General features: G+C 46.9%; 1 protein-coding gene across 1 annotated transcript; it reads left to right on the top strand.

Moving 5' to 3' along the window:
* The first annotated feature begins 2377 nt into the window (after positions 1-2377).
* ENDOU (endonuclease, poly(U) specific) lies at positions 2378-24696 on the top strand. The gene is given in 10 exon segments (XM_077324275.1): positions 2378-2400; positions 5334-5449; positions 10780-10914; positions 11942-11971; positions 12714-12876; positions 13735-13937; positions 18148-18258; positions 20759-20865; positions 22764-22906; positions 23635-24696. Coding segments are annotated over 10 exon segments (1146 nt in total). The 3' UTR covers positions 23750-24696.
* Positions 24697-25613: the final 917 nt, after the last annotated feature.

Raw genomic sequence — 25613 nt, 5'->3', positions numbered from 1 at the left:
TGATTGGCTCATTGGCGACTTCCTGTTCTTTTGAGCACACTTCCTCTCTGCTTGCCTCCAGAACAGACCGAATAAACAAAATACTTAGAGAGCTCTGAGAGAATGTGACTGGCCCAAGGTCACCCAGCAGGCCTTAGATGTCCCCAAATGGCTTTCAACCTTCTTCTCTTCCACTCCCCGCTGAGAGAACTATGACTGCCACAAGGTCCCCCAGCTACATGTGGAGGAGGAGTGGGGAATCAAGATTAGAAATCACCCAGTTCTCCAGATTAGAGGCTGCCTCGCTTAAACACAACAACAAGCTAGGTCTCACTGGCCTTGGGACCCATGGAATTCAGGTCTGGGCTTCTTGACACCCTCCCACCCCCAAACTCCACCCTTCCCAGGTTGTCTCCAGGGTCTTCCCGACCCAGAGGTGGCAACGCTATGACCAGCAGCTGATTCAACCACCCTCAAAATGGCCCTGTAGGGCTGTGAGTGGTGTGGTACTCAAATCCACATTCCCAGCTGAAGTTTTATGTAATGATGTTCTTGGATGCCTCAGCCTTGCTCATCACCAGCGCATGTCCTGAACTTCCGGCAGCACGGCTGTAAGAATGAGCACATTAGTCGCGACCTTGAACAACCAGGGACATTTCTCAGTTGGCTTTTAAGGATGGGTTTGTTCACTGCCTGAGTCATTAGTTCCTTGCTGACAGCAGTCTCTTTGCTTCGTGGGACTGCTTCACAATGGAGAATGGAGTCATTCTATTTTTTTTTTGGTGTTCATCGCTCTAACCCACCATGAATATCATGGTCCAAAGGTAGTTCTCACACGAACACGCATGAAGCTGCCTTGTACTGACCACCGTTCCATCAAGGGCAGTATTGTCTACTCAGACAGGCAGCTGCTCTTCAGAGTTTCTGGCAGAGGTTTCTCCCACCACCGACAGTCTGGTTTTTTTAATCGAAGATGCCGGGGATTGAACCTGGGACCTCCTGCATGCCAAGCAGAGCCTTTTCCGCTGAGCCACAGCGCCTCCCTTCCTCTAGCAGTGTTATCTCTCCTACCTGGTGTGGCATCATGGTTAGAGAGCGGAGCTGGGCGGGCCAGGGTTCAAATCTGCATTATTCCTTGGAGCCTCACTGAGTGACTTGAGAACAGTGACCGATTCCAGGCCTAATCCTGTTAGTTAGTTTATTTATTTATTCAACCCAACCCTTCGACGAAGATGATCTGGGGCCAAGGGACCAAGCCCTATGAAGATAGGTTGAGGGACTTGGGAATGTTCAGCCTGGAGAAAAGGAGGTTGAGAGGAGACATGATAGCCCTCTTTAAGTATTTGAAAGGTTGTCACTTGGAGGAGGGCAGGACGCTGTTTCTGCTGGCTGCAGAGGAGAGGACACGCAGTAATGGGTTTAAACTTCAAGTACAACGATATAGGCTAGATATCAGGAAAAGGTTTTTCACAGTCAGAGTAGTTCAGCAGTGGAATAGGCTGCCTAAGGAGGTGGTGAGCTCCCCCTCACAGGCAGTCTTCAAGCAAAGGTTGGATACACACTTTTCTTGGATGCTTTAGGATGCTTAGGGCTGATCCTGCATAGAGCAGGGGGTTGGACTAGATGGCCTGTATGGCCCCTTCCAACTCTATGATTCTATGATTCTATGATTCTCAGGAGCCACACGGAAGATGTCCTGCTATTTCCTAGAGCTGGCTGTTGGGATATGCCAGCTCTGCAGCATGCATAACTGAGCAGAATATAAAGGATGTCCTGCAGGGGGCACTGGAGGAGAGATGTATATAGCATAGTTAGGATAGCAATTTCCATATGAGTTTCAAATTATTGCCTCCAGGGGCCTGATTAATGATCCTGTGAGATAGGGTAGGCTGAGAGGGTGTGGCTGGCCCAAGATTATCCAGCCAACTTCCGTGGCACAAGTGGGGATTCGAACCTGGGTCTTCCACATCCTAGACTAGCTCTTGAAACATTGCACCATGCTAACCCCCCCCCCCCAAATGTTACCAGGGCATCTTCAAGTGGCTTCATCCTCCTCCATATTCTCCTCACAACAACCCTGTGAGGTAGGTTTGGCTGAGAGTTTGTTGGCCGGTCCAAGTTAACTCAGAAAGCTTCGACAGTGCGAATGGGGATTTGAACCAATGTCCTAGTCTGATCCTCTTAACCACTACATGACACTGGTTGTTTTCAGGGGTGTTGTGAGGTTTTCACAGGAGCAAGTGTATTTCCTTGGGCCTCTGGGAGGGAAAGCCGGTCAAAAACATTGTGTCATAGTGGTGTAGCTCTGGTCTTTGGGCAAACACTCTATGGTAAAAATGGCTTCTACCATAGAGGTTTTGCCCAAACACCAGAGTGCCGCCATGACATTGCCAACACGATGACTTCCGGCATCGACTGGAAGTGACATCACCACATATCTGGTGACCTAGCCTGGCCACCTTCCTGCTCCTGGCAAATTCCTTCCACCAGCCAGCTGAAAAGTGAGAGGCGGGCAGACATCCCAGACTGACATCCCTACCGCTCGGAGGTGCAGCCCTGGCAGGGGGCGCTCTGCAACCTCCTGCCAATCTCCCTCGGAGGCTGGACCAGATGTTCAAGGACTGGAAGTTATTTGGCCAGGAACCTTTCTTTCCCCTTCCTTTCATGTGGCTTAGCTGTGCCTAGCTCTGTCTTGTAATTACCGCAAGCTGCCCTTGATAGTAGTAAATCTGTTGAACTAAACAGCCTGCCTCGCTACTCAGAAACGCTGACCTAAGATTCACATTTGGGGTCGATCCTCGGTCTGCACTAAGTGAGAGGAGTGGATTTATGAACCCTGAAGGGGTGGGCACCCTAGGGAAGCCCAGAAGGAAAGGGAAAGAACCAGTTTTCATCCCCAGCTTCCGGACAGCGCTACAAAGCAGCAGAGCAATTCATTTGGGGGCGGGGGAATGTCCTCTAATTCAGGGGTAGTCAAGCTGTGGTCCTCCAGATGTCCATGGGCTACAATTCCCATGAGCCCCTGCCAGCAAATTGTAGTCCATGGGCATCTGGAGGACCACAGGTTGACTACCCCTGCTCTAATTTATGGACCGGTAAAGCCATTCTTGTGGCGCAGAGTGGTAAGGCAGCCGTCTGAAAGCTCTGCCCATGAGGCTGGGAGTTCAATCCCAGCAGCCAGCTCAAGGTTGACTCAGCCTTCCATCCTTCCGAGGTCGGCAAAATGAGTACCCAGCTTGCTGGGGGGTAAACGGTAATGACTGGGGAAGGCACTGGCAAACCACCCTGTATTGAGTCTGCCATGAAAACGCTAAAGGGCATCACCCCAAGGGTCAGACATGACTCAGTGCTTGCACAGGGGATACCTTTACCTTTTAAAGCCATTCTGCTACATCTGTACAGGGCAGCCTTTCTCAACTTTCTTACTGTTGAGAAACTCCAGAAACATTCTCCAGGCTTCAAGGAATCCCAAAAGTGACACAGTTGTGCAGAATTGGGGTTGGGAACCCAGGTTGAGAAAGCCTGATACACATCAAGGAAGTGAATTCATGGCAGTAGGGAGATTTGAACCCATGACTTTTTAATTTATGACTCAGTGGTTAATGTTTCCGTGGAAGGGAAGGACTTCTCAGCCTCAGATTTCAGAGAGTGCCTGGAGAGAGAGAGAGAGGTCAGGACAACCCTGGGTATCCTTCCTTCCTTTCTATTGCTCTGGTGTTCTCCCTTGGAGACTGCTATTCCAAGATATTTCCCTTCCTTCTGGTTGATACTGTTCCCCTCTGTCTTTTCCATCTTCCCCACATGAGAACAAGATGGGCTTCCCTGCCTCTCCACCCATCCTAGCTTAGCTAAATAAGATCAGAGTCCAGTAGCACCTTTAAGAACAACAAAGATTTATTCAAGGTGTGAGCTTTCGAGTGCAAGGTCATGCCTGGAATAAATCTGTGTTGGTCTTAAAGGTGCTACTGGACTCTGATCTTATTGTGCTACTTCAGACCAACACGGCTACTCATTGAATCTATCCTAGCTTAGCTAGTTAGTCTTGAACGCTGCCTTGACTCTCTTTTGTATTTAGCACCGAGGTTCTTCTTTTGTCACACATGTCATTAATTGCTAGAAGGTTCGACCTTCATCAAGGGAAAGAAAACGAACTCATAGAATCATAGATTTGGAAGGGGCCTCCAGGGTCATCTAGTCCAACCCCCTGCAGGCCAGAAATTCACAACTGCCTGCCCACCCACAGTGGCCCCAGCTCCATGCCCAGATGATGCCCCCCCTCCCCAAAACCAGAATCCCTGGCCAGTCTGGCCTGGCAGAAATTCGCTTCCCAATCCCAAAGTGGTGATTGGCGTTTCCCTGGGCATGCCAAAAAAGGCCACAAGTCAAGCACCGACACAAACCCCTCACAAGCTGCCCAATTTTCATGTAGAATCATAGAATCATAGAATCATAGAGTTGGGAGGGGCCAGACAGGCCATCTAGTCCAACCCCCTGCTCAACGCAGGATCAGCCCTAAGCATCCTAAAGCAAGGGAATGTCATCCATGCCTTGGGGTGTGCTTGAATTAATGCATTCGGGGGGGGGGGGGAGAGCAACGAACGTTTCTCTTGGTCAAATGTTTTAAACTTTGATCTCATCGTATGGGAAATAGATCTCTTAAGATACTTAGTATACTGCCATTCTGTATTTACATGTGCTCAAATTGTTTTAACGGGATATTTTTAATTGGTACTGCAAGCCAGTTTTCTGTGAGCGGCGGTATAAAAAATACAATGATAAATAAAATAAATAAATAGTATGTTTTTTTAAAAAATTCCAGTACATTGGAACATCCAGGTTTTCTTGGGGTTCAATAATAATTTATCTTCCGTCTGTTTATGCAGTGTGGTGTCCTTGTTCGACAGGGGCCCCGGAGCCCGAGAAGAGCACCTAAAACGATCATGGCTCCCAAAAGTTTGGGAACAGCTGCTCTACATCTACAGCATTATACTCCAGGAAACTCCTCTTCCCCCAACCCCACCTCCCCCCAGGCTCCACCTGCAAAACCTCCTGGAATTTCCCAACCTGGAGCTGTCAACCAGAAACCGCAAGCAGTCCTATTAGCCAAATGCCGTCTGTCCAATTCCACCCAGAGCTGCAAACGAGAATTTCCTGCCCCATGCTTCCCTTAGATTCCTATCGCAATGCCATGCCGTGTGGTAACTACAGCCAGAGCATCCTTGGCTGACACGCGAGCACATGTCTATCCCCACCCGGCTGTGATGCCATGCTCTCTCTCTCTCTCTCTCTCTCTTCCTCCGAGGCTCCACCTCACCTTGCTCTACTCAAACCCGCCCCGGTACATAATCTTGCAGCAGCGAAAGCCGTCTCAGCTCTGCTCCTGTGTTTTTGCCTTAGAGACTTCTCGGAATAATGAAGGCCTGGGTATTTCTTCTTCTGCTCGGAGCTGCCTGCAGCCTGGCCTCCAACTGTAAGTTTTCAAGAGAGCTGGGTGAGCTTTGGGGACCGGCAGGAAACTGCTTAATGATTTGACCTTGGCAGGGCTTGGGGCGCTAGAATGGAAGGTCCTGTAAGGCAGGGGTAGTCAACCTGTGGTCCTCCAGATGTTCATGGACTACAATTCCCACGAGCTCCTGCCAGCATTTGCTGGCAGGGGCTCGTGGGAATTGTAGTCCATGAACATCTGGAGGACCACAGGTTGACTACCCCTGCTGTAAGGAACTAGTCCTGTGAGGAACTAGAATTTGGCGTCTTCCGTTAACTGGGGCGGGGGGGGGGGGATTGGTTCTTGGGCATTACTTGATAACACCCATTTGTGCTTCTATGATTCTACCCTTGAGCTGAACATGGGAGCTGAGCAAAGCATCTGAGGGGGCAGTGTGTGAGGTGAGGTGAGGAACACACACAAGGTTGCCAATTCTGGGTAGGGAAATTCCTGGAGACTTTGGGGATGGAGCCGGGGGGGGGGCTGGAGTTTGGAGCAGGGAGAGACATCAGTGGTTTGTGTTGCCATGGTGTCACCCCTTCAAAGTAGCCATGTCCTCCAGGCGAACTGATGCCTGGCACTTGCAGGTCAGCATTAATTCCAGGAGATCTCCAGGCCCAAGTCTATATTCGAGTTGTCAAGTGGGCAAACATTTCTGAGTGACCCCTTGCTCAGGGCTGATGCCACTGGTTTACAATGTTGCCAATCCTGCAGTTTTCCTATTTATTTCCTATTGAGGGGGTTGGGCTAGATGACCCAGGAGTTCCCTTCCAACTCTATGATTCTATTAATATGTTTTGCCTTTTGGAACTGTCCATTGAGTGGGAACTCAATTATTTTGGCCACCTCATGAGAAGGAAGGACTCCCTGGAGAAGAGCCTAATGTTGGGAGCTATTGAGAGCAAAAGAAGAAGGGGACGACAGAGAATGAGGTGGCTGGATGGAGTCACTGAAGCAGTCAGTGCGAGCTTAAATGGACTCCAGGGAATGGTAGAGGACAGGAAGGCCTGGAGGATCATTGTCCATGGGGTCGTGGTGGGTCAGACACGACTTTGCACCCAACAACAACAACAATTAATGTGTTGCCCTCTGCAGACACATGCCTGTAAGAAAGAGATGTTTCAGGATCAAGGTTTCCCAGGTATGCCTTAGCAGGAGAAACATCGACTTTCCCTGAATCAAGACGGGTAGCTGCATTAATCCATCATTAGCATTAGAAAAGAAGAAAACTCCAGTAGCACTGTAAAAATAAACAAAACCTGAAGCAGGGGAGAAACTTTTGCGAGCTATCTGAAGAAGTGAGGAGTCCCTCATGAGAGCCCAAACCCTGCCACAAATGTTGTTAGTCTTTAAAGGGCTACTGAATTTCCCAAAGAACACCTAAATAAATTATGAATCTTATGCAGGAATAAATAGGGTATAAATGTCAAAATGGTAAACATTGGGCCCAAAGGTGGCCTGCAAACCCCTTTAAACCACCTTGGTGCAGTGGTTCAAAGCAGGGGACTCTAATCTGGAGAGTCAGGTTTAATTTCCCGCTCCTCCACATGCAGCCAGCTGGGTGACTGTGGGCTAGTCACAGTCCTGATAGAGCCATTCTCACAGAGCCGTTTCTCTCAGAACTCTCCCGGTCTCACCTACTTTACAGGTTGTCTGTTGTGGGGAGAGGAAGGGGAAGATGTTTCTAAATGGCTTTAGGATTCCTTCGGGTAATGAAAAACAGGGTATAAAAAAACAGTTCCTTCTTCTCTAAACATCTGCCTTAGACAGAAAGGTGAACATTGTAAGCCAACACAAAGAAGGCATTGAGCTGTGGAGCTGCGTAGAGGGCTTGGCTGTTATCACGTGAGCCAAAAAGCCATAAAAAGAAAGAACTTTATCTTGTGTTCTGTTAGTGTGCTATTAGATGGGTCTATGCAGTAGTTTGAAATGAGATTTCGGTGCTTCTGATATTGCTGTCCAGATCCAAAGGGATGTCTTGGCACATGGTAGGGCCAAAGGAGACCAGTGCAAATGAACAACATGTTGGAGACCCAGGGTCTGGACTGGAAGGTGGGAGATTGAACCTGGGGAGGGAAGGGTTTCATTAGGGGTGGGAACTCAGTTCATATGGTGCCATAGGGTCCCTCCTCCAAAGCTGCCGGTTTCTCCAGGGCAAGGTATCTCTGTCATCTGGAGATCATTCATAAGGGTGGGAGATCTCAAGGCCCCACCTGGAGGTTACAATAAGAAAAACACAGGACGGTCTCAGATAAGTCAAACCAAGAAGAAAAGACCTATCCTTATAGCATTAAACAATTAAACAATAATAAAGAATGTTTTTAAACAATGTCCTTTCTTGAGTTTACTTTTAGTTTATTTCATTCCAAGGACATCAGCCACCTGGAGGTTGGCAATCCTAAAATGGACAGACCTGAACTTTTGTTAGAATTAGAGAAAATAAAAAAAAAGCGGGGGGGGGGGGGGAGCTCCAAAATCAAGCCAGGAACCCGAAGGTTCAGCAAACGAACAAACAAGCAAATAAAACAAAACACAACTATTTATTATTCCACAGTGTGCTTTGGGTGTGCTGTGTAATAGTCACATTTTGTATTAATTCTTTTGTTTGCTCAACCTCTGGGTCCCTGGCTTTTATGAGAATTGCCATGGCAATATAAAAGCCAATAAATGAGTCAAGTGTCCAAGTTCACTCATGTTCCAGTTCATTTTAGAAGTTGTTCTTATAACTTGGTCTGAACGACGGTATTAAAAAAAAAAAAATTCGGGACTTGCATGCCAATGCTCCCAGACCAGGTGGCCCGCTGGTCAAATAAACCTTGACCTTTGAAGTTGTTCTGGGTTGGTTTGGTACATAATTCAAAGCACTAGCTTTAACTTTTAAAGCCCAGAGATGTCATTTTCTATTTTTTTATTATTAATATTGAAACTTGTACACTACCACAACAAAAAAGACACAGGACCTATGAAACACTACCACCGACACCACCACAATAACCTCCCCCAACAAACAAAAACATACAGTGACAAAAATAAAACATTTAGAAAAGACCTCTGACCATCTACAAATCAGGTTCTTTAGTTTTCTGATACCACATGCACAAAAGATATTATTAGAAATCAAATTACAATTTGATTTTCACAATGACACCTTTTGTTGGCCATTCGTAATTATAATATATGTCCTTAATTAAAAATAATGTGATAATGAAATACATATTTACATCTACATCACTTTCTATATCAACCTGCCTTAAATATTCAGATTTCCCTGGGCAGGGCCTTTTCAGTGGTGGCACCAAGACTGTGAAACAGCCTCGTTTTGAGAAACTCATCCGATGCCTACACTTTAGGTGCCAAGTGAAGATATTTATTTAATTGCATTGGCTTTGGTGCATAGGCCTTGAGGCTGATTTCTGCACTGATGGTGAAATTTGTTGAAATGGTTAACAGCAGGCTCGCTGGAGATAACGACTTGGGATGAGCTAATGAATGTGATGTGGGGGAACCTGTTTTTTAATTGGAGGAAAGAGCTCCATTGACTCCCACTGCTAGAAAGAAAGAAAGAAAGAAAGAAAGAAAGAAAGAAAGAAAGAAAGAAAGAAAGAAAGAAAGAAAGAAAGAAAGAAAGAAAGAAAGAGGAAGGAAGGAAGGAAGGAAGGAAGGAAGGAAGGAAGGAAGGAAGGAAGGAAGGAAGGAAGGAAGGAAGAAAGAAAGAAAGAAAGAAAGAAAGAAAGAAAGAAAGAAAGAAAGAAAGAAAGAAAGAAAGAAAGAGGAAAGAGGAAGGAAGGAAGGAAGGAAGGAAGGAAGGAAGGAAGGAAGAAAGAAAGAAAGAAAGAAAGAAAGAAAGAAAGAAAGAAAGAGGGAGGAAGGAAGGAAGGAAGGAAGGAAGGAAGGAAGGAAGAAAGAAAGAAAGAAAGAAAGAAAGAAAGAAAGAAAGAGGAAGGAAGGAAGGAAAGAAAGAAAGAAAGAAAGAAAGGAAGGAAGGAAGGAAGGAAGGAAGGAAGGAAGGAAGGAAGGAAGGAGGGAGGGAGGGAGGGAGGGAGGGAGGGAGGGAAGGAAGGAGGGAGGGAGGGAGGGAGGGAGGGAAGGAAGGAAGGAAGGAAGGAAGAAAGAAAGAAAGAAAGAAAGAAAGAAAGAAAGAAAGAAAGAAAGAAAGAAAGAAAGAAAGAAAGAAATTGGGGTTGGGGGAAGTATCAGGCATAAGTTCATTAGCTGGCACATCATTCAGGCAGGACTGCTGTGGTTTTCTGTTGCACTGTATTGTGTGATGGTCACATCACCTTTATTTGCATTCTGTGTGATGATATTTCAGTGTTAGTTTGGAGCTTTTGTTTTAATGCACTTAATTTAGGAAATTCATATGTCACCATTCCGGGGTACTGCAGCCTCACCTCCCTTACAGAGTGCCTGTTGTGGGGAGAGGAAAGGGAAGGCGACTGTAAGCCGCTTTGAGACTCCTTCTGGTAGAGAAAAGCGGCATATAAGAACCAACTCTTCTTCTTCTTCAGTAATCTCAGGGCTCTCTCAGCCTCACCTCCCTCACATGGTGTCTGTTGTGGGGAGAGGAAAGGGAAGGCGACTGTAAGCCGTTTTGAGACTCCTTTCTCTTCTTATTCCCTTTGTCTTGACTTGACTGTATCATGTGCTCCCAGCCAGGGGTCTGTGGAGCCTGGGGGCCTGTGTGAGCTCTGGAGGGGGTCTGTGGTCTTTCCCCTCCTGCCTTAATGGACTTGGTCACAAGGTAGCTGCTTCCATTGCTCTCCCTTCGTCCTCCCAAGTGTGAGTTCTCTCATGGTCTCTGTGCCTAGGAGGGGGTGGAGCCTGCATGCATCCCACCTTAAACCACCTCCTGTCTCTCCCCCTCCCCGCCCAGTCCTCTTCAATTCTGCCTGTCAACATGGTTGGTGATGTCACTACCAGTGGGCGGGGCATGGTGGGGAGGTGTGGCCAGCTGACATCACTTCTGGTCCTCCTCAAAGTCTGAAACATTATTTCAGCCACTCCTCCAGGGTTGAAAGGTTGGAAATGACCGGAATACCCCTTTGTTGCTACCCTTCAGGTACCGTTGCATTTTGATTGACATGGGGAGGAAGTGAATAAGCTGAATGTTGAGGAAGCCAGAAGATGAGATTGTGCTTGAAGCAATGTGGCTGGCACATCACCAAGAAGAGAAGAAGTGGCTAGAATTTGCTACCAGGGTTTGCCAAGTATAGTAGCTATCCCTTTAATTGGCGGGACCCACTTTCCCATTTCCGTCTGTGATTGGCTGCCACTGTTTAATTCAGGGATTCTCACACACTCCCCCTTCCCTTCAGCTTTGTATACCGCGCCGGATTCCTGCGAAGGGCGATGCAACGAAAAATACAACCGCCAAGATGTCTGTCATTGTAACGATAAATGTGAGGGGTATCAGAACTGCTGCGATGACTTCCATGAACACTGTGGACAGGGTGAGTGCTGCTCCCAAATGGTAGTGGCAATAATTATAATAAAAATAAATAGATAAATAAATTTCCGGGAATCAGATTGCTGCAGGAGCGTGGGTCCGGACACTGAAGATGTGCAGTAGAGGCGTTGGCTGGGCAAGGCTGGTGCTGAGCTTGACTCACTGCACTGCCACTGTTTGTCTTCTGTTCCTGGCAGTGCAGCAAGTGGGGCCCAATGCTGGACCTAGCCAGGCACTGCTTCCATCACTCGTCTTCCACAGCCACAGGAGGAATGGGCATAGTGGCAGCTGGCAAGGCCTGGTGCTGAGCCCCACTCACTGTGCTGCCGCCGCCGCCACCACCACTGTCTTCACCATCCATCTTCTGAAGCCGGTCCCACACTCCTGATGGTGGGGCTGGCCTCGGAAAATGGGTGGTGGAGGTAGCGGCGGCACAGTGAGTGGGGCTGAGCTCCAGGCCTGGCCAGCTGCTGCTGTCCATCTTCCTGTCCATCTACTGGTGTGCTCTTTGGGGTGTGACAAATGGACATCACATCCGTAGTCATTTCCGTTTCACAGAGCACGCCAGTAGATGTGTTTCCATATCATCAGTAATATTAATAATTGTTGGGTCTTATGGACTTGGCTTGGCCCTGAGCCCCTCCAGAGAAATTGAGTATAAAAGAGTATTTAAAAAGAGTATAAAATACAGTACAAAAGTCAGAAAACATTTCTTCCCAATGCCCCCTTCAGTACACTGAAAGGGTTTTGGGCCTTTGTCTGTAACGTATAATCATATTTACTTCTGATATGGTACATGTATATTCATCATTTTACATTTCAAATTCCATTACTAATCGGTTTTGCAGCCGCATTATTAGTTTGTGATCTACTCAGTATTGCATGTTTTTCGCTCTTCTACATACCCGCTACTAATTTTAACAAATAGGTAGCATAGCAAAACTGAAGAAGAAAAGTCAGTTACATTTCTCATGATAAGAAATACACATTTAATAGGTATTAATATCTTCTATCTTTTCTTTTCACTACAGATAGCCAAGCAAAAGAACCAGTGTCTCAGAGTGAGTATTTGCAGCACCTTCCAGATAAAATGCCTGACACGTAAATGGAAACAATACATCAATAGGTATTTTTACATGCCTGAATGCCTTTTAGGAGGGCCATCAAATTTCAGAAAATTCTGGATGCAGACAGGCCTTTTGATCGTGCTAGGAAGAAGCCTTGATATCTTAACACAGGGCCCATGCAAACACTTGGAGTTCTGGCAGGGCACAGTGGGCATAGTAACAAGATGGCTGCCACAAAATGGCTGCTGCAGGAGGTGGAGCCAGACATAAAATGGCTGCCACAGCTTAGCTTCAGCCATATAGATCAGCCTTTCTCAGAATTAATGAACTCCCGCCCTTTCGGGAAACCCGTCCAGGGCCATCAAGAAACCCAGGGGTTCATGAAACCCTGGTTGAGAAAGCCTAGGTTCTAACCAAAGACCTTAAATTTGATTCAGAATTCCACTGGTAACAAATGCAGGGGTGGGAGAACAGACCACAGAGCCCTGGCCTGGATAGCCCAGGCTAGCTTGATCTCAGCAGATCTTAGAAGCTAAGTAGGGTTGGCCCTGGTTAATATTTGGATGGGAGACCACCTTGGAGGCTTAGAGTTGCTATGCTGAGGTAGGCTACGGCCAACCACCTCTGCAAGTGTTGTGAAAATGCTACAGAGGGCCAGAAAAAACACAGCATGTAGGGCCCATTAAAGGCATGTCCCTCTCCTGTGTTTGTGGTAAGTCTGTGACCTCTCCCACAGAGGGATTCTCCCGGAGTGATGACGCCATCAGTCAGGAGGAGCTGCAAGAAGTCTCCGAGAGACTTTACCAGAGGGACAGCAACAAAGCCGAGGAGTCCGACATCACCCTTAACAAGCAGGTCTTGGCATCCCAGATGAAGCAGGAAGATCAGTGCTCAGAAAGGTGAGTGCGGAAGAGATAGGATTCAAAGGGTTTGGACTCTGCTTAGTGAGGGAGGACAAGGAGGCGGTGATGTCTGAACCAATAGGGGATGGGGGCATCTATTCAATATTCTTCCCCCAAAACTGGAATGGAAAATCCCATTGATGTTCTTGGCTTTGCATATATGGATAATAAAAATATGCGGAGGAGCAAAACCAAGCGTTTCAGTTTCTTAATTTGAAGGGGGTGCATAGGATAGGGGGTGCATAGGGAGGGGAGGGAGGGGTTGATGGCCCTGGAAGGCTTTCCTGAAAGTTAATTAATTAATGTATATATTAATTTTTAAATAATATTTTAAATAATATTTAAATAATATTTTAAATAATATTTAAAAATTAATTGAATATTTATCAGTCGATATGACCATATACGGTCATGTGGACCCACCCTCCCTTCCCCAAATGGCCAATGATGAGAGGTGGGAAGGGGAGAAGCCTGGGGTGGAGAACTAGGTTTGATTCCCCTGTTCTTTACATGCAGCCAGCTGGGTGACCTTGGCCTAGTCACAGTTCTATTGGAGCTGTTCTTGCCGAGCAGTTCTGTCAGAGCTCTCAGCCCCACCTCCCTTACAGAATGCCTGTCGGAGGGAGAGGAAGGGAAGGCAATTGTAAGCCACTTTGAGTCTCTGCTGGATAGTGAAAAGCAGGGTATAGAACAAACTTTTCTAATTCAAGGCTGGCTGGTAATCTATTCAAGAGACAGGACATTCTTCTCAAGGCTTGTTGGCACTCCTAGCCGCGTCTCAGAGCCTGTGATTCGCATGTAGAAGGATGTAGATTTGGCATTCCCCTCTTGTAAGGAACTGGCTTTCTTCTACAGGCTGTTTTTGTCCGTCAAGGAAGAGAAGCTGTTTTCCAAGCCCACCTATGCCAGTTTCATTAAGCTGCTCGATAACTACCAAAAGAAGACCGGAAGTGGGGAAGACTTCAGCGCTGAGCAGCTGGAGGAACAGGATCATTTCCTGGAGGAGATCATGAAGACGGAGGTCACGAAAGAGCTTTACAGATTCCTTCATGACAAGAGTAAGTCACTGACAGGAAGGTCTATCCCAGGGGTAGTCAAACTACAATTCCCATGAGCCCCTGCCATCTGGAGGGCCGCAGTTCGACTAGCCCTGGTCTATCCCATTGGGGAAATGCATTGTTCCATTGGAAGGATTCCCATGCGTCCACCTATGGCAGATGACCTCCAGGTAATTGTGGACATCTCCTTCCACCAAGGAGTGCTGGGTGGAAGACACGTTTCTCCCTTCCCCATTTAATCTGCCCAACACTCCTGCAAAGTAGGTTAAGAGGAGAGGAGATGTCTCACCCAGGATCACCAGGTGAGATTTGCGATGGAGCTAGGCTTGCGTGCTTTGGCGCACTTTGGCCGTTTCGGTGGCCAGTCAAGCCCGAAGAGGCTGAAGCACACTGAAGTGCACAAGCCTAGTTAGAGCTTGACACTGTGTGTTTCAGTTCCTCTGAATTCCAGCCCTCCAAAAAAGCCCAGCCCAATGGGGGAGCGGGGACCGCGAGCTGCCCAGGGAATTCTTGGAGGCAGGAGGAGACGAATAAGTACAGGCAAGCTATTAAACTCGCAATATTAAATCCATGACCTTCTGCGGTTCTGGAAGACTGCATGATGGGCACACCGAAAGAACATTGCAGTCGAGGTGTTGGTTAAGGGGCTGTTGAAATTCTAAGATGGTCTTTCCCAACCAGTATTTCATGAAACTCTTAAAGGCCCCGGAAAGGTTTCTCAACTGGGTGCGAGTTAATTTAATTTTTTATATGTTTTACAGATGTGTTAAATGTATATATGGTGATGTCGACCCAAATGGCCAGTGATGGGCCTGGAGGGGGTGGGGAGGGGAGGGAGCCTGGGGAGGGGCCTAGGGGAGGGGGCCTGGGTCCACAGCTCTGCTTCACAACCATATTCTGCATGTTTGCGCCACTTCTGGGGTTTCTCAAAGCCGGAAGAATGTGTAAAAAGTGTAAAAAAGTTGAGAAAGTCTGCTCTGAGACATGTTATTTTGAACATCCCTGGTTTGAAAAGGCAAGGCAGAACTAGATTATACCTTCAACACAAGAGTAGACCCAATCCTCAGCAGATATCCTTGCTTGTAAATTGATAGCAGATCCCAGAGTAGAAAATAGACTCGTTTATTAAATTTAAAAAATAATTTTAATTAAATTTTGATTTAATTTAGGCCGTGAGAGTTCGGGTGACTTACAAGACTTACAAGACCGTGACTTACGGTCTTTGCAGCATCCGTATGGTTGGTCCGAATCCTTCCGTTTCTTCCTCATATTCCCAGTTATGTCTGATAAACATGACTCAAGACCGATAGGCCAGAGGAGTAGAGTAAGAAAGAAAGAAAATTGGGGGGAAAGCCAGCATGATATAGTGGTTAAGAGCAATAGCTTCAAATCTGGGGAACGGGGTTTGATTCCCAGCTTCTCCACATCCAGCCAGCTGGGTGACCTTGAGCCAACCACAGTCCTGATAGTGCTGTTCTCACAGAGCAGTTCTGTCAGAACTCTCTCAGCCCCACCTACCCCACAGGGTGCCGGTTAGGGGGAGAGGAAGGGAAGGTAATTGTAAGCTGCTTTGAGACTTCTTTGGGCAGTGAAAAGCGTAGCAGAAAAAATATTCTTTTTTGATACAATTTGTTGCAAGAAGTCATGACAATTCAGATAAATGTCAACATCTGTCCTGCATAGCTGACTTGAGAGTTGCCAGAACTCTAACCTCTCAAGGGAACACCCTTCTTGCAGGGTCCAGCCCTACCCTAAAATGCCTCAATGTGTTTTATAGCATCCCAGTTCTATAGGGATGACATTACAAGGAGGTATAATGACACACAGGGCTCCTTTTCCATTTCCTTTATTATTAAACTCACTAGTAAAAAAGCCCATTGTATCCGAAATACAATGGGCGCTAGCAGGGGGGGGAGATCGAGGGACTGGTGAGGGCTGGGTGAGGAAAGGTGGCATACCGTCGAGAGGGCTCCAGCGACGGCGGGCGGCTCCAGCGCGGCGTCTTCTGGGCGGCTGCCGGCTTGACGTGTCGGAGGCACTTTGCACCTCCGTCGTGTCAGGCCGCCGGCAAGGAAGCAACTGCAAGCCGCGCTTTGCGCGGCTCGCAGTTGCTTCCTTGTCAGTAGGGTGGGAATCGGCCAGGCCAATTGGCCAGGCCAATGGTCTGTCCAGATCGGCACCCTTCCTCATCCCGGACAGAGCCCGCCCTAACTCCTCCCACACAGCCCTTACGGCTTTATTTAGTCCGCGGGCTTTGTTAAGATACTGTATGGCCAAAGATAGATTCCAGTGGGGAGCCATGTTGGTCTGAAGTTGCAAAAATTGATTCCAGTAGCACCTTTAAGACCAACATTCGAAAGCTCAGGTCTTGAATAAATCTGTTGGTCTTAAAGGTGCGATTGCTCAATTTTTGTATGGCCAAAGGTCTTGAGCATAAAACCTAGGGATAAAAGAGTGTTACGGACCATGACGAATCAAACAAGGAAAATATAGAATAAAAGTATATACACGTTGGCTTTAATACCCAGCTTTTCACTACCCAAAGAGTCTTTAAAAACCTTACAGTCGCCTTCCCTTTCCTCTCCCCACAACAGACACCCTGTAGGGTGGGTGAGGCTGAGAGAGCCCTGATATCATTGCCCGGTCAGAACAGTTTTATCAGTGCTGTGGGGAGCCCAAGGTCCCCCAGCTGGCTGCAGGTGGGGGAGCGGGGAATCAAACCCGGCTCGCCAGATTAGAAGTCCACACTCCTAACCACTGCACCAAGGTAGACCAGAAGACCTCCTAATATCTGTGTTGCTCTTAAAGGAGCCATTGGACTGATACTTCAGGCCAACCCAGCTGCCCACTGGAATCCGCATGACCAACAGTCCCTCCATTGTGAGGTCACCAGCACAGATTCTGAGGCAGAGCTGGCAGTTGGCCTGGAAACTTGTGAGGTTGCCACACCCACAACAGGCTTGTGCAGTTTGATCTCTGCTAGACCCTCCAAGAGGGACCGGCAGCTAGGCTTCAATTACTGAAAAGAAAGCCAAATGAACAAATTGGGACACACAACTCGGATGGAAGGGAACAGCAAGTCAAAGTCCCTTTATTTATTTGTTTGTTCGTTTGTTTAGTTAGTTAGTTAGTTCTTCAATTTATTACCTACCACAAAGCATCGCCCGCAACTATTGCTATCAGATTCAAATAATTTTTTAACCAACAAAGTAGCAAAATTTGTGTGGCTAGTTTTAAGAAATAGGAAAGATTGGGTCACTGCTGTATAGCCATTATAACCTGGCTGATAAGTCCACAGAACTTCTTATGTTTTTGGTTAGTAGCTTTTATGGTACGTCCCTTAATCTTATTTTTGTTTTATATTTTAACAGTTTTAATAGTTTTTTTGCTTTCATGGCTCATTTTGTAAAATTGTCAATGGTATTCAATGTTCTTAAACGCTGAGAAGTTTTATGGTTGAGAAGTTTTTAAGTTTTATGGTTGATGCATTTTTAACCTTTTTATGCATTACCTTCCCTTTTTATAAACTGCTTTTGTATAGTAGTGCATCTGAAATTCTGGTCTAAATGACCGTAAAATAAAGATTGAGGCTCTATTATCCGCCACTCCCAAGCTGGCTCGTGGCAGGTTACAGACGTCCAATAAAAAACCCCAGTTTTTAAAAAAGCATTAAAACTAAGGTGACCAGGTTTCAACATTGGTAAAGCAGGACACCATTGACCAGGGGGGTTCTTGATTAAAAATTTCGTCTATATGGAGCAACAAAAAGTTTCATGGAATGCATAGAACACAAAAATAGTATTGTAATATATATATATTTAATTTCAACAAGTACAATTTGCCAGGTGCCCCCAGATGTCCCTCCAAAAGTGGGGCAATCTGGTCACCTTAATTAAAACGGGGACAACTCTAAGAGGACTGTGACTAGCCCAAGGTTGTCCCATTGGCTGCATGTAGAGGAGGAGCGGGGAATCAAACCCACCCCTCCAGATCAGAGTCTACTGCTCTTAACCGCTACACCATTCCAGCTCTATTTCTCATAAACGCCTAGAAACGTATATTAGATAAAACAGATGGGTAAACCTATAGAGTCCTCATCTAGTCAGCAGGAGAAAACTCATTCTAATGACATTTCTTGTACTCTTGACAGGTATGTTGATTGTTTTTGATCAGCAAATAGCTTTTTGTCTGCTCTTCTCGCTTCCCCTAGATCGATACGACACGGAGGCAGATTTTGTGGCTGACTTAAAGGAGATGTGGTTCAGCCTCTACACCAGAAAAGAGGAGGGTGACTCTAGCGGATTTGAGCACGTCTTCCTAGGTAAGGTTACACCCCTGAAGCTGCCGTTGTGCTGAATCAGAACTGTGGTCCATCCGGTTGAGTGTTGTCTGCTCTGACAGGCAGCTGCACTCCAGGGCCCATTCTGCACACGTTGGATAATGCACTTTCGATGCACTTTAGAAGTAGATTATCCTGTTCTGCACCGGAAAATCCATCTGCCAAAGCACATTGGCAGAGGTCTTTCACATCACTTGCTGAACTGAGTGGGCCATTGATCCTTTCCCCTGCAGAGGCCAGGGGTTGATTCCACTGCTGAAATACTCTGAATATGAATTCCCCCCTCCCCGATATCTAACTGGTACCATTCTACACATCGTTTAAACCTATTGTTTCAAGCAGGTCCTCTCCTCTGCTGCCAACAAGAACCTTTTCCTGCCCTCCTCCAGATCCTTCAAGAGAGCCATCCTGTCCCCTCTCCACCTCCTCTTCTCCAAGCTGAACATTCCCAAGTCCCTCAGCCTGTCCCCATAGGGCTTGGTCCCTGGGCCCCAGATCATCCTCGTCGTTCTCCTCTGAAATCTCTCAATGTTGCCCATGTTATTTTCTTCCTTTTTAATATAATGTTTCATTTGAGTTTTTAATTACAGATCAGAAATACAGAGGGGGAAAACAGATGCAAGTTGGTTTTTTACAAACACATTAAGAATTCGTCCCAATGTCTTTGGAATTTTTCCGGCTGGCCTGTGATTTACAATAACTCTGAGTTTAGCCATCACCGCCTTTCTCCTGACCCTTTCGCCCCCAAAGGCCATCCGTGGCTCCTGCTGTTGTTTCTATCTGGATGCAATGCTAAGTCTTGCCACTGTTGTCCCACGAAGGAAAAATTATTTAGATAAGCCTGTTGGAAGAACACTCAAAAACATATACTCTGGTTGACACATACATTTTACATTTAAACATCATTTGCAATTTGTTATGCGCCTGTGTCCAATTTTTATTTTTTTAACCAATTTACAGTTCCACCACATGTGAAGGAAAGAGCCAGTTGCTTCATTACATTTCCAACATTTACCATCAGTCTGGTTAAACATTTTACATATCACTTTTGGAGTCAAGTACCATCTATTTTATACCAATTTTCTCTCCAAGCCTGGCATTTTGTTAATTTGACTGTTTTACACCACAAATGTTCCCAGTCTTCCATCTGAATGGATTCTCCGCAGTTCTGCATCCACTTTATCATACACTTCTTAACTTGTTCAGTTTCGGTTTCATAAGTTAATAGGAAGTTTATAGATTCTTCTAAGTAGGTGTGGCTTGCCTTGCACAATCATATTTCTTAATGTAATCATATTCCTTAATAATTATCTTTCTTAATAATCATGTTCTCTTAACCTTTGCTTAGAGTCTTTAATTTCATCTTTAAACATTGACGCCCAATGAATATAGACAAACCAATTACTTGTGACCTTGGGCTTGCCACAGCACTGATAAAGCTGTTCTGACCGAGCAGTGATATCAGGGCTCTCTCAGCCTCACTCACCTCACAGGATGTCTGTTGTGGGGAGAGGAAAGGGAAGGCGAATGTAAGCCGTTTTGAGCCTCCTTCGGGTAGGGAAAAGCGGCATATAAGAACCAACTCTTCTTCTTCTTCTTCTTCTTCTTCTTCTTCTTCTTCTTCTTCTTCTTCTTCTTCTTCTTCTTCTTCTTCTTCTTTTTTCTTCTTGCAGTTGGCAACTTTTCATTTCCCTTTGCTCATTTCCCTTTTTTATCCAGTATATAATCCACATCTCAGAACTTTTTTTTTTTCAACTTGCAATACCTTAAAAGCAATTCGAGGTCTTTTGTTATTCCAGATAAATTTATTAATCCACATTTGCCAAGTTGATAAGGTTTTCTCATTAAGCTCTATTGGAATGGTTTGAAACAAGAAATTCAACCGAGGTAATACATTCATTTTAATTGTGGCTGTACTTGCAGACCCTGATAAATTTATTCCAGGTTGTCAATTTCATCAGGGAAATCCAGAGATGGGAAGAAAAGTTTCTCCGTTTGCCCACAGTAGCCTCTGCCCCAATAATGTGGACAACTGGATGATGCTCATGCTAGGAAAGGCTGCTTTCCTCCTGCATGAAGACTCAATAAGGCACAGTTGTTAAGAAGAAGAAGAAGAAGAAGAAGAAGAAGAAGAAGAAGAAGAAGAAGAAGAAGAAGAAGAGTTGGTTCTTATATGCCACTTTTCTCTACCCGAAGGAGTCTCAAAACGGCTTACATTTGCCTTCCCCTTGCTCTCCACACAACAGACACCCTGTGAGGTGGGTGAGGCTGAGAGAGCCCTGATATCACTGCTCGGTCAGGACAGCTTTATCAGTGCTGTGGCGAGCCCAAGGTCACCCAGCTGGCTTCATGTGGGGGAGTGCAGAATCGAACCCAGCATGCCAGATTAGAAGTCCACACTCCTAATCGCTACACCAAGCAGAAATTCTTCCATGGATCTGTTGTCCCAGCCTTATAACAGGACCTACTTTTTACCTTTCAGGAGAAATCAATAAAGGCAAAGTGTCCGGATTCCACAACTGGATTAGTTTCTACCTGCAGGAGAAACAGGGCCTGCTCAACTATCTCAGCCACACCTACGATGGTCCAGTGAGTACAAAGTTGCACATGGATGGTCTTCCAAATACTCAGGGGTGACCAAACTGTGGCTCTCAAATTGTCCACGAACTACAACTCCCATGAGCCCCTGCCAGCATGAGCCACAGTTTAGCCATCTCTGCTTCAGGAGATGATCAGTGCTGTCTTGGAAATTGAGTACTTTTTTGTAGAGATGCACCAGCAGTTCTGGAGAGATGCTGCCCAATGTTGGGACCTAGCTGAAAATCTCCCAGAATTATAACTGTTAGCTAGCCCTACACCCTGCAGGAACTAATTTGCTGGTTATTCCCAGCCCCAGGGAAGCCCGACTGGCCTCGATCAGGGCCAGGGCCTTTTCGGTCCTGGCCCCTACCTGGTGAAATGAGCTCCTGGAAGAGCTGCGGGCCCTGTGGGAGCTTCCAGCGTTCCGCAGAGCTCTTCTACCAGGTCTATGGCTGAGGCCAGTATAGGCAGGGAGATCTGTATGGCCCCCCTTCCAGGTTAGAGTGGCATGAGAGACGGTTTGCACGTGACATCTGCACCCTCCTCCCTCCCACTCCTTTATGATGTTTTTTGGGTGGGACTGAGAATTGAGAGGGTTTTGTTTTTCCACCGTATCTTCTTCCTTCTGATCTTCTTTCTTCTGGTTTTTGATTTAGGATTGTGATTTTATGTCTGGGGTTTAATGGGATTTTATTCAGACATATGTAACCCGCCAAGAGCCATCAGAGAGTGGTGGGCAATGCATCAAATAATAATAATAATAATAATAATAATAATAATAATAATAATAATAATAATAATAATAATAATAATAATAATAATGAGGAGGAGGAGGAGGAGGAGGAGGAGGAAATGGCTGCTTTGGAGGGGTGAATCTTGGCCTTGTAGCCCACAGAGGTCCCTCCCCTTCTCAACCCCCCCCCCCAATATCCACACTGCAATTCTCAAGGAATTTCCCAGCCCAGAGTGGGCAACTGTAGTTTCAAATGCTGTTCCACCTCATCATCATCATCATCATCATCATCATCATCATCATCATCATCCCTGGACATGCCAGAAAGGGCCACAAGAGCCAAGCACCGACACAATCCCTTCTGCCCACCCACTTACAATCTACCTAAATTCATTTTAAATGCCACCCAACGATGTAAGCTAGGCCTGTAGCCACTGGGGTTAGGGTTAGGGTTAGGGTTAGGGTTAGGGGCATGCAAGGCCAGAGTCCCTCCTCAAATTTGCCCTGCCCCTTCTGCACTCACCCACTAGCCTTGTGATTGTGGAGGTGGCAGAGTGGGGTGGTTAGGGCACAATGTGTTGGTGCAGGTGCCAGGAGGAAGCCCCTGAGTGCAGTGGGCATTAGGTGTCTGCCATGGCTACTGACCCCCCTCCCCTCAGTTTCACTATCCTCAAGGGAGCTGCTTCACTGGTGCTGGGTGGGAATTGGTGGCATGGCAGAATGCCCTTTTGGAGGGTGGGGGAGAGAGGAAGCTTGTGCCCCAGGGGAGGGGGAAGGGGTGTGTTGAGCAAGGTGGGGACCAATGACTAGCAGATGACCACACAGCTGCAGGCTAGTGCCCCATTGAAAAATTGCCCCTCTCACAAAAGAAATCCAGCTATGGGGCTGATAAAAGCGGAAGTTTGCCTGCATGGGGGGGTCCTACCGGGCAAAAGAGGCTCAGCCTCCCAACACCCATAGAGGAAATTTTCATCCATTTTTTAAAAAGAGCCCCAAGAGCCCCAGGTGCACATCTGGCTGCCCCAATGAAGTCTTTTGACCCCCTGCTGTTCAATCTCTGCGAGTCCCCTACAAAGTGCTGCTTTAGTCTGCCACCTACTGTTGGTCTGTGGTATGGCAGGGTTGCCTAACGAATTCCTATTCAGCGTTTCTAAATCTTTCTTTCACTCTTCAGTGGACCTCCTATCCAGACGTGCTCGGGATGCAGTTCAACTGGGAAGGGTTTTTCAAGGAACTCGGATCAGCCTTCATCGGAAGCAGCCCCGAATTTGAATTTTCCCTCTACTCCCTGTGCTTCATCGCTAGGCCAGGAAAAGAGTAAGTAGTAAAGTGCCGATACTGTGTCCGGGGGGCGGGGTGATATGTTTATTGATTTATTTTATACTTATATGCCACCTTTCCCTGATAGCTCAGGGAGGTTCACATCAAAATATGATATTAACGCAAATAGCCTGGAGAGGAGACGGCTGAGATCTGATAGCCATCTTCAAGTATTTAAAAGGCTGCCATGTAGAGGATGGGGCAGAGTTGTTCTCTCTTGTCCCAGAGGGACAGACCAGAATGAATTGGATGAAATTAATTCAAAAGAAATTCTGTCTAAACATCCAGAAAAAGTTCCTGACGGTTAGAGTGGTTTCTCAGTGGAACAGGCTTCCTCGGGAGGTGGTGGGTTCTCCATCTTTGAAGATTTTTAAACAGAGCCTGGATAGCCATCTGACGGAGAGGCTGAGTCTATGAAGGTTCAAGGGGAAGGCAGGTGACAGTGGATGAGCGATAGGGTTGTGAGTGTCCTGCACAGTGCAGGGGGTTGGACTAGATGACCCAGGAGGTCCCTTGCAACTGTATGATTCTATGATTCTATGGCCTGGAAGGACAGCGACAATTAAGATGAATGAATGAATGAACTCACAATCGCTCATCTCTGGTAACCTGCCACCCCCTTAAGAAACTGAATAAATAACAATTGGTACCCCACTCTCTTATGATGGGAGGTTGGAGGACGTTTGGTGAGAGATGCCACTGAATATCAGCCTTGTCTTCTCCAGGTGCCATCTGAAACTCGGAGGTCATGACCTGACTGTTCAAACATACACCTGGGACAAATCCACCTATGGCAATGGGAAAAAGCACATTGCCACAGCTTTTGTGAAGACCCCATGAGAGGGCACAATGCGTAAGGGGACGACCCGGATTGCCTCTTTGGACATGGGCTCCTGCTCTCACCTGCTCTCACCTGGAGATTGTCTACAGCAGACCGGCTCTTTCATCTCGATGTCCTCTGAGCACCTGGCTTGCTTTACACTGTGAGAACTGGAATCCCAAGGCTCACCTGGCAGCTAGAACAGAGTGGGAAATCTCACGGAAAGTTACTACGCTAAGGCAGCAGTTCCCGACTTTTTCAGGATGGTCACCACCCAGTCCAAATTTCCTCGACATGGTGACCCAGCCAGGGCTGGCTCCCTTGGCCCCCATCTATTCCTGCCTTCCTGGAGACACCCAAAGGAAAGACCTGATGCTGAAGTCAAACATGAGAGCTTGTCAAATGTAGATCTCAGATGCTTAGTGAATAGCAAGCAAGCAAGTTCTGGGAGAACACCTAGGACACCCAAACAGTGGCTCTCCAGGTGTCCATGGACTACAGGGCTGGCAGGGGCTCATGGGAATTGTAGTCCATGGACATCTGGAGAACCACAGTTTGGCCACCGCCTGACCTGGAGAATATCCAACATACATTTCATAGTGGAGAAGCTGGGGGAGAGCAGCCTCTCCAATCTACACCTCTGCGCTCTCTCTCTCTCTCTCTGATGTAGCTGCAGAAAGGCAAGCAGCCACGTGGGGGCGCTCAGGGTACACCTGTGCCCACCAGAATTGCTCCATGTGCATGGGATTTGGTTTCTTGTTCCATGCAAGGCCTCGTAGCGGTTGATGCATAGGGAAAGGCAGATGCATAGGGAAAGGCTTCGCCTCTACTTTGCTACACTTATTCTCTGCTCTCCTGATGACCATGGGTCATTTGCCATGAGTGGGGCTGCTAACAGTTGCCAGTGCAAAGGGGAGCCCTGCTCTCTTTGTACCACCTGGGCTCAACACAAACCATCAGAGGAAAGTAAATCAAATGACAATCCTCCCTCCCTCCCTCCCTCCCTCCCTCCCTCCCTCTTTCTTTCTTTCTTTCTTTCTTTCTTTCTTTCTTTCTTTCTTTCTTTCTTTCTTTCTTTCTTTCTTTCTTTCTTTCTTTCTTTCTTTCTTTCTTGTCTCTCTCTGTCTCTGTCTCTGTCTCTCTGTCTCTTTCTCTCTCTTCCTTCCTTCCTTCCTTCCTTCCTTCCTTCCTTCCTTCCTTCCTTCCTTCCTTCCTTCCTTCCTTCCTTCCTTCCTTCTCTCTCTCTTGCTCGCCCACCTCCTCTCTTCCTCTCTCCCCTCTTTCGGAGGGACCACCTTGCTGTCTATACCCCACGAAGGGCATTGCGCTCCACCAATATGAACAGGCTGGCAATCTTTCCTGATTCCTTTCCAGTCTAATATTTACTTCAGGGGCTTTTCTGATGTTAACTCAGCATGGCAACCAGCAGGATATGGGGAGGCAGCCCTTTTGTCCCTGGAAGTGACATCACACTGTCGGCCGGACCACCCTTTTTACTCCGCCCCCCTCCCACTGTTCTTTGGAAGTAACAAAGAAAGCACTTGGGAAGGGGGCTCTCCGGCACCCACCAGGGGACTAACACATCCCTTCCCCAAAGATCTGGACTGGAGTTGCTGTTGTTTTTGTGGATATCCGGAGAGAAAACTTGGATGCTGAGCCTGGGATCCAATACAGTTGTTAGGGATCTGCCAGTTCACGGAACACAGCCAATCAATAAAGAGACTCAAGGATCAATTTTTAAAGGCCTCCGTTAAGGACCAATCATACGTCTTGGCAGGAGCCGCAACCGTGTATATAAGTCCGGCAGATGTAATGGCTGTGGTCCAGTACTTTCTGGTTCCAGCCAAAGCTGCTGGAACTTTAGTGTCTATGTCTCACTGAACC

This window comes from Paroedura picta, chromosome 3, assembly GCF_049243985.1.
Source record: "Paroedura picta isolate Pp20150507F chromosome 3, Ppicta_v3.0, whole genome shotgun sequence".
Taxonomy (NCBI): domain Eukaryota; kingdom Metazoa; phylum Chordata; class Lepidosauria; order Squamata; family Gekkonidae; genus Paroedura; species Paroedura picta.
This window is presented reverse-complemented; position numbering and strand designations above follow the sequence as displayed.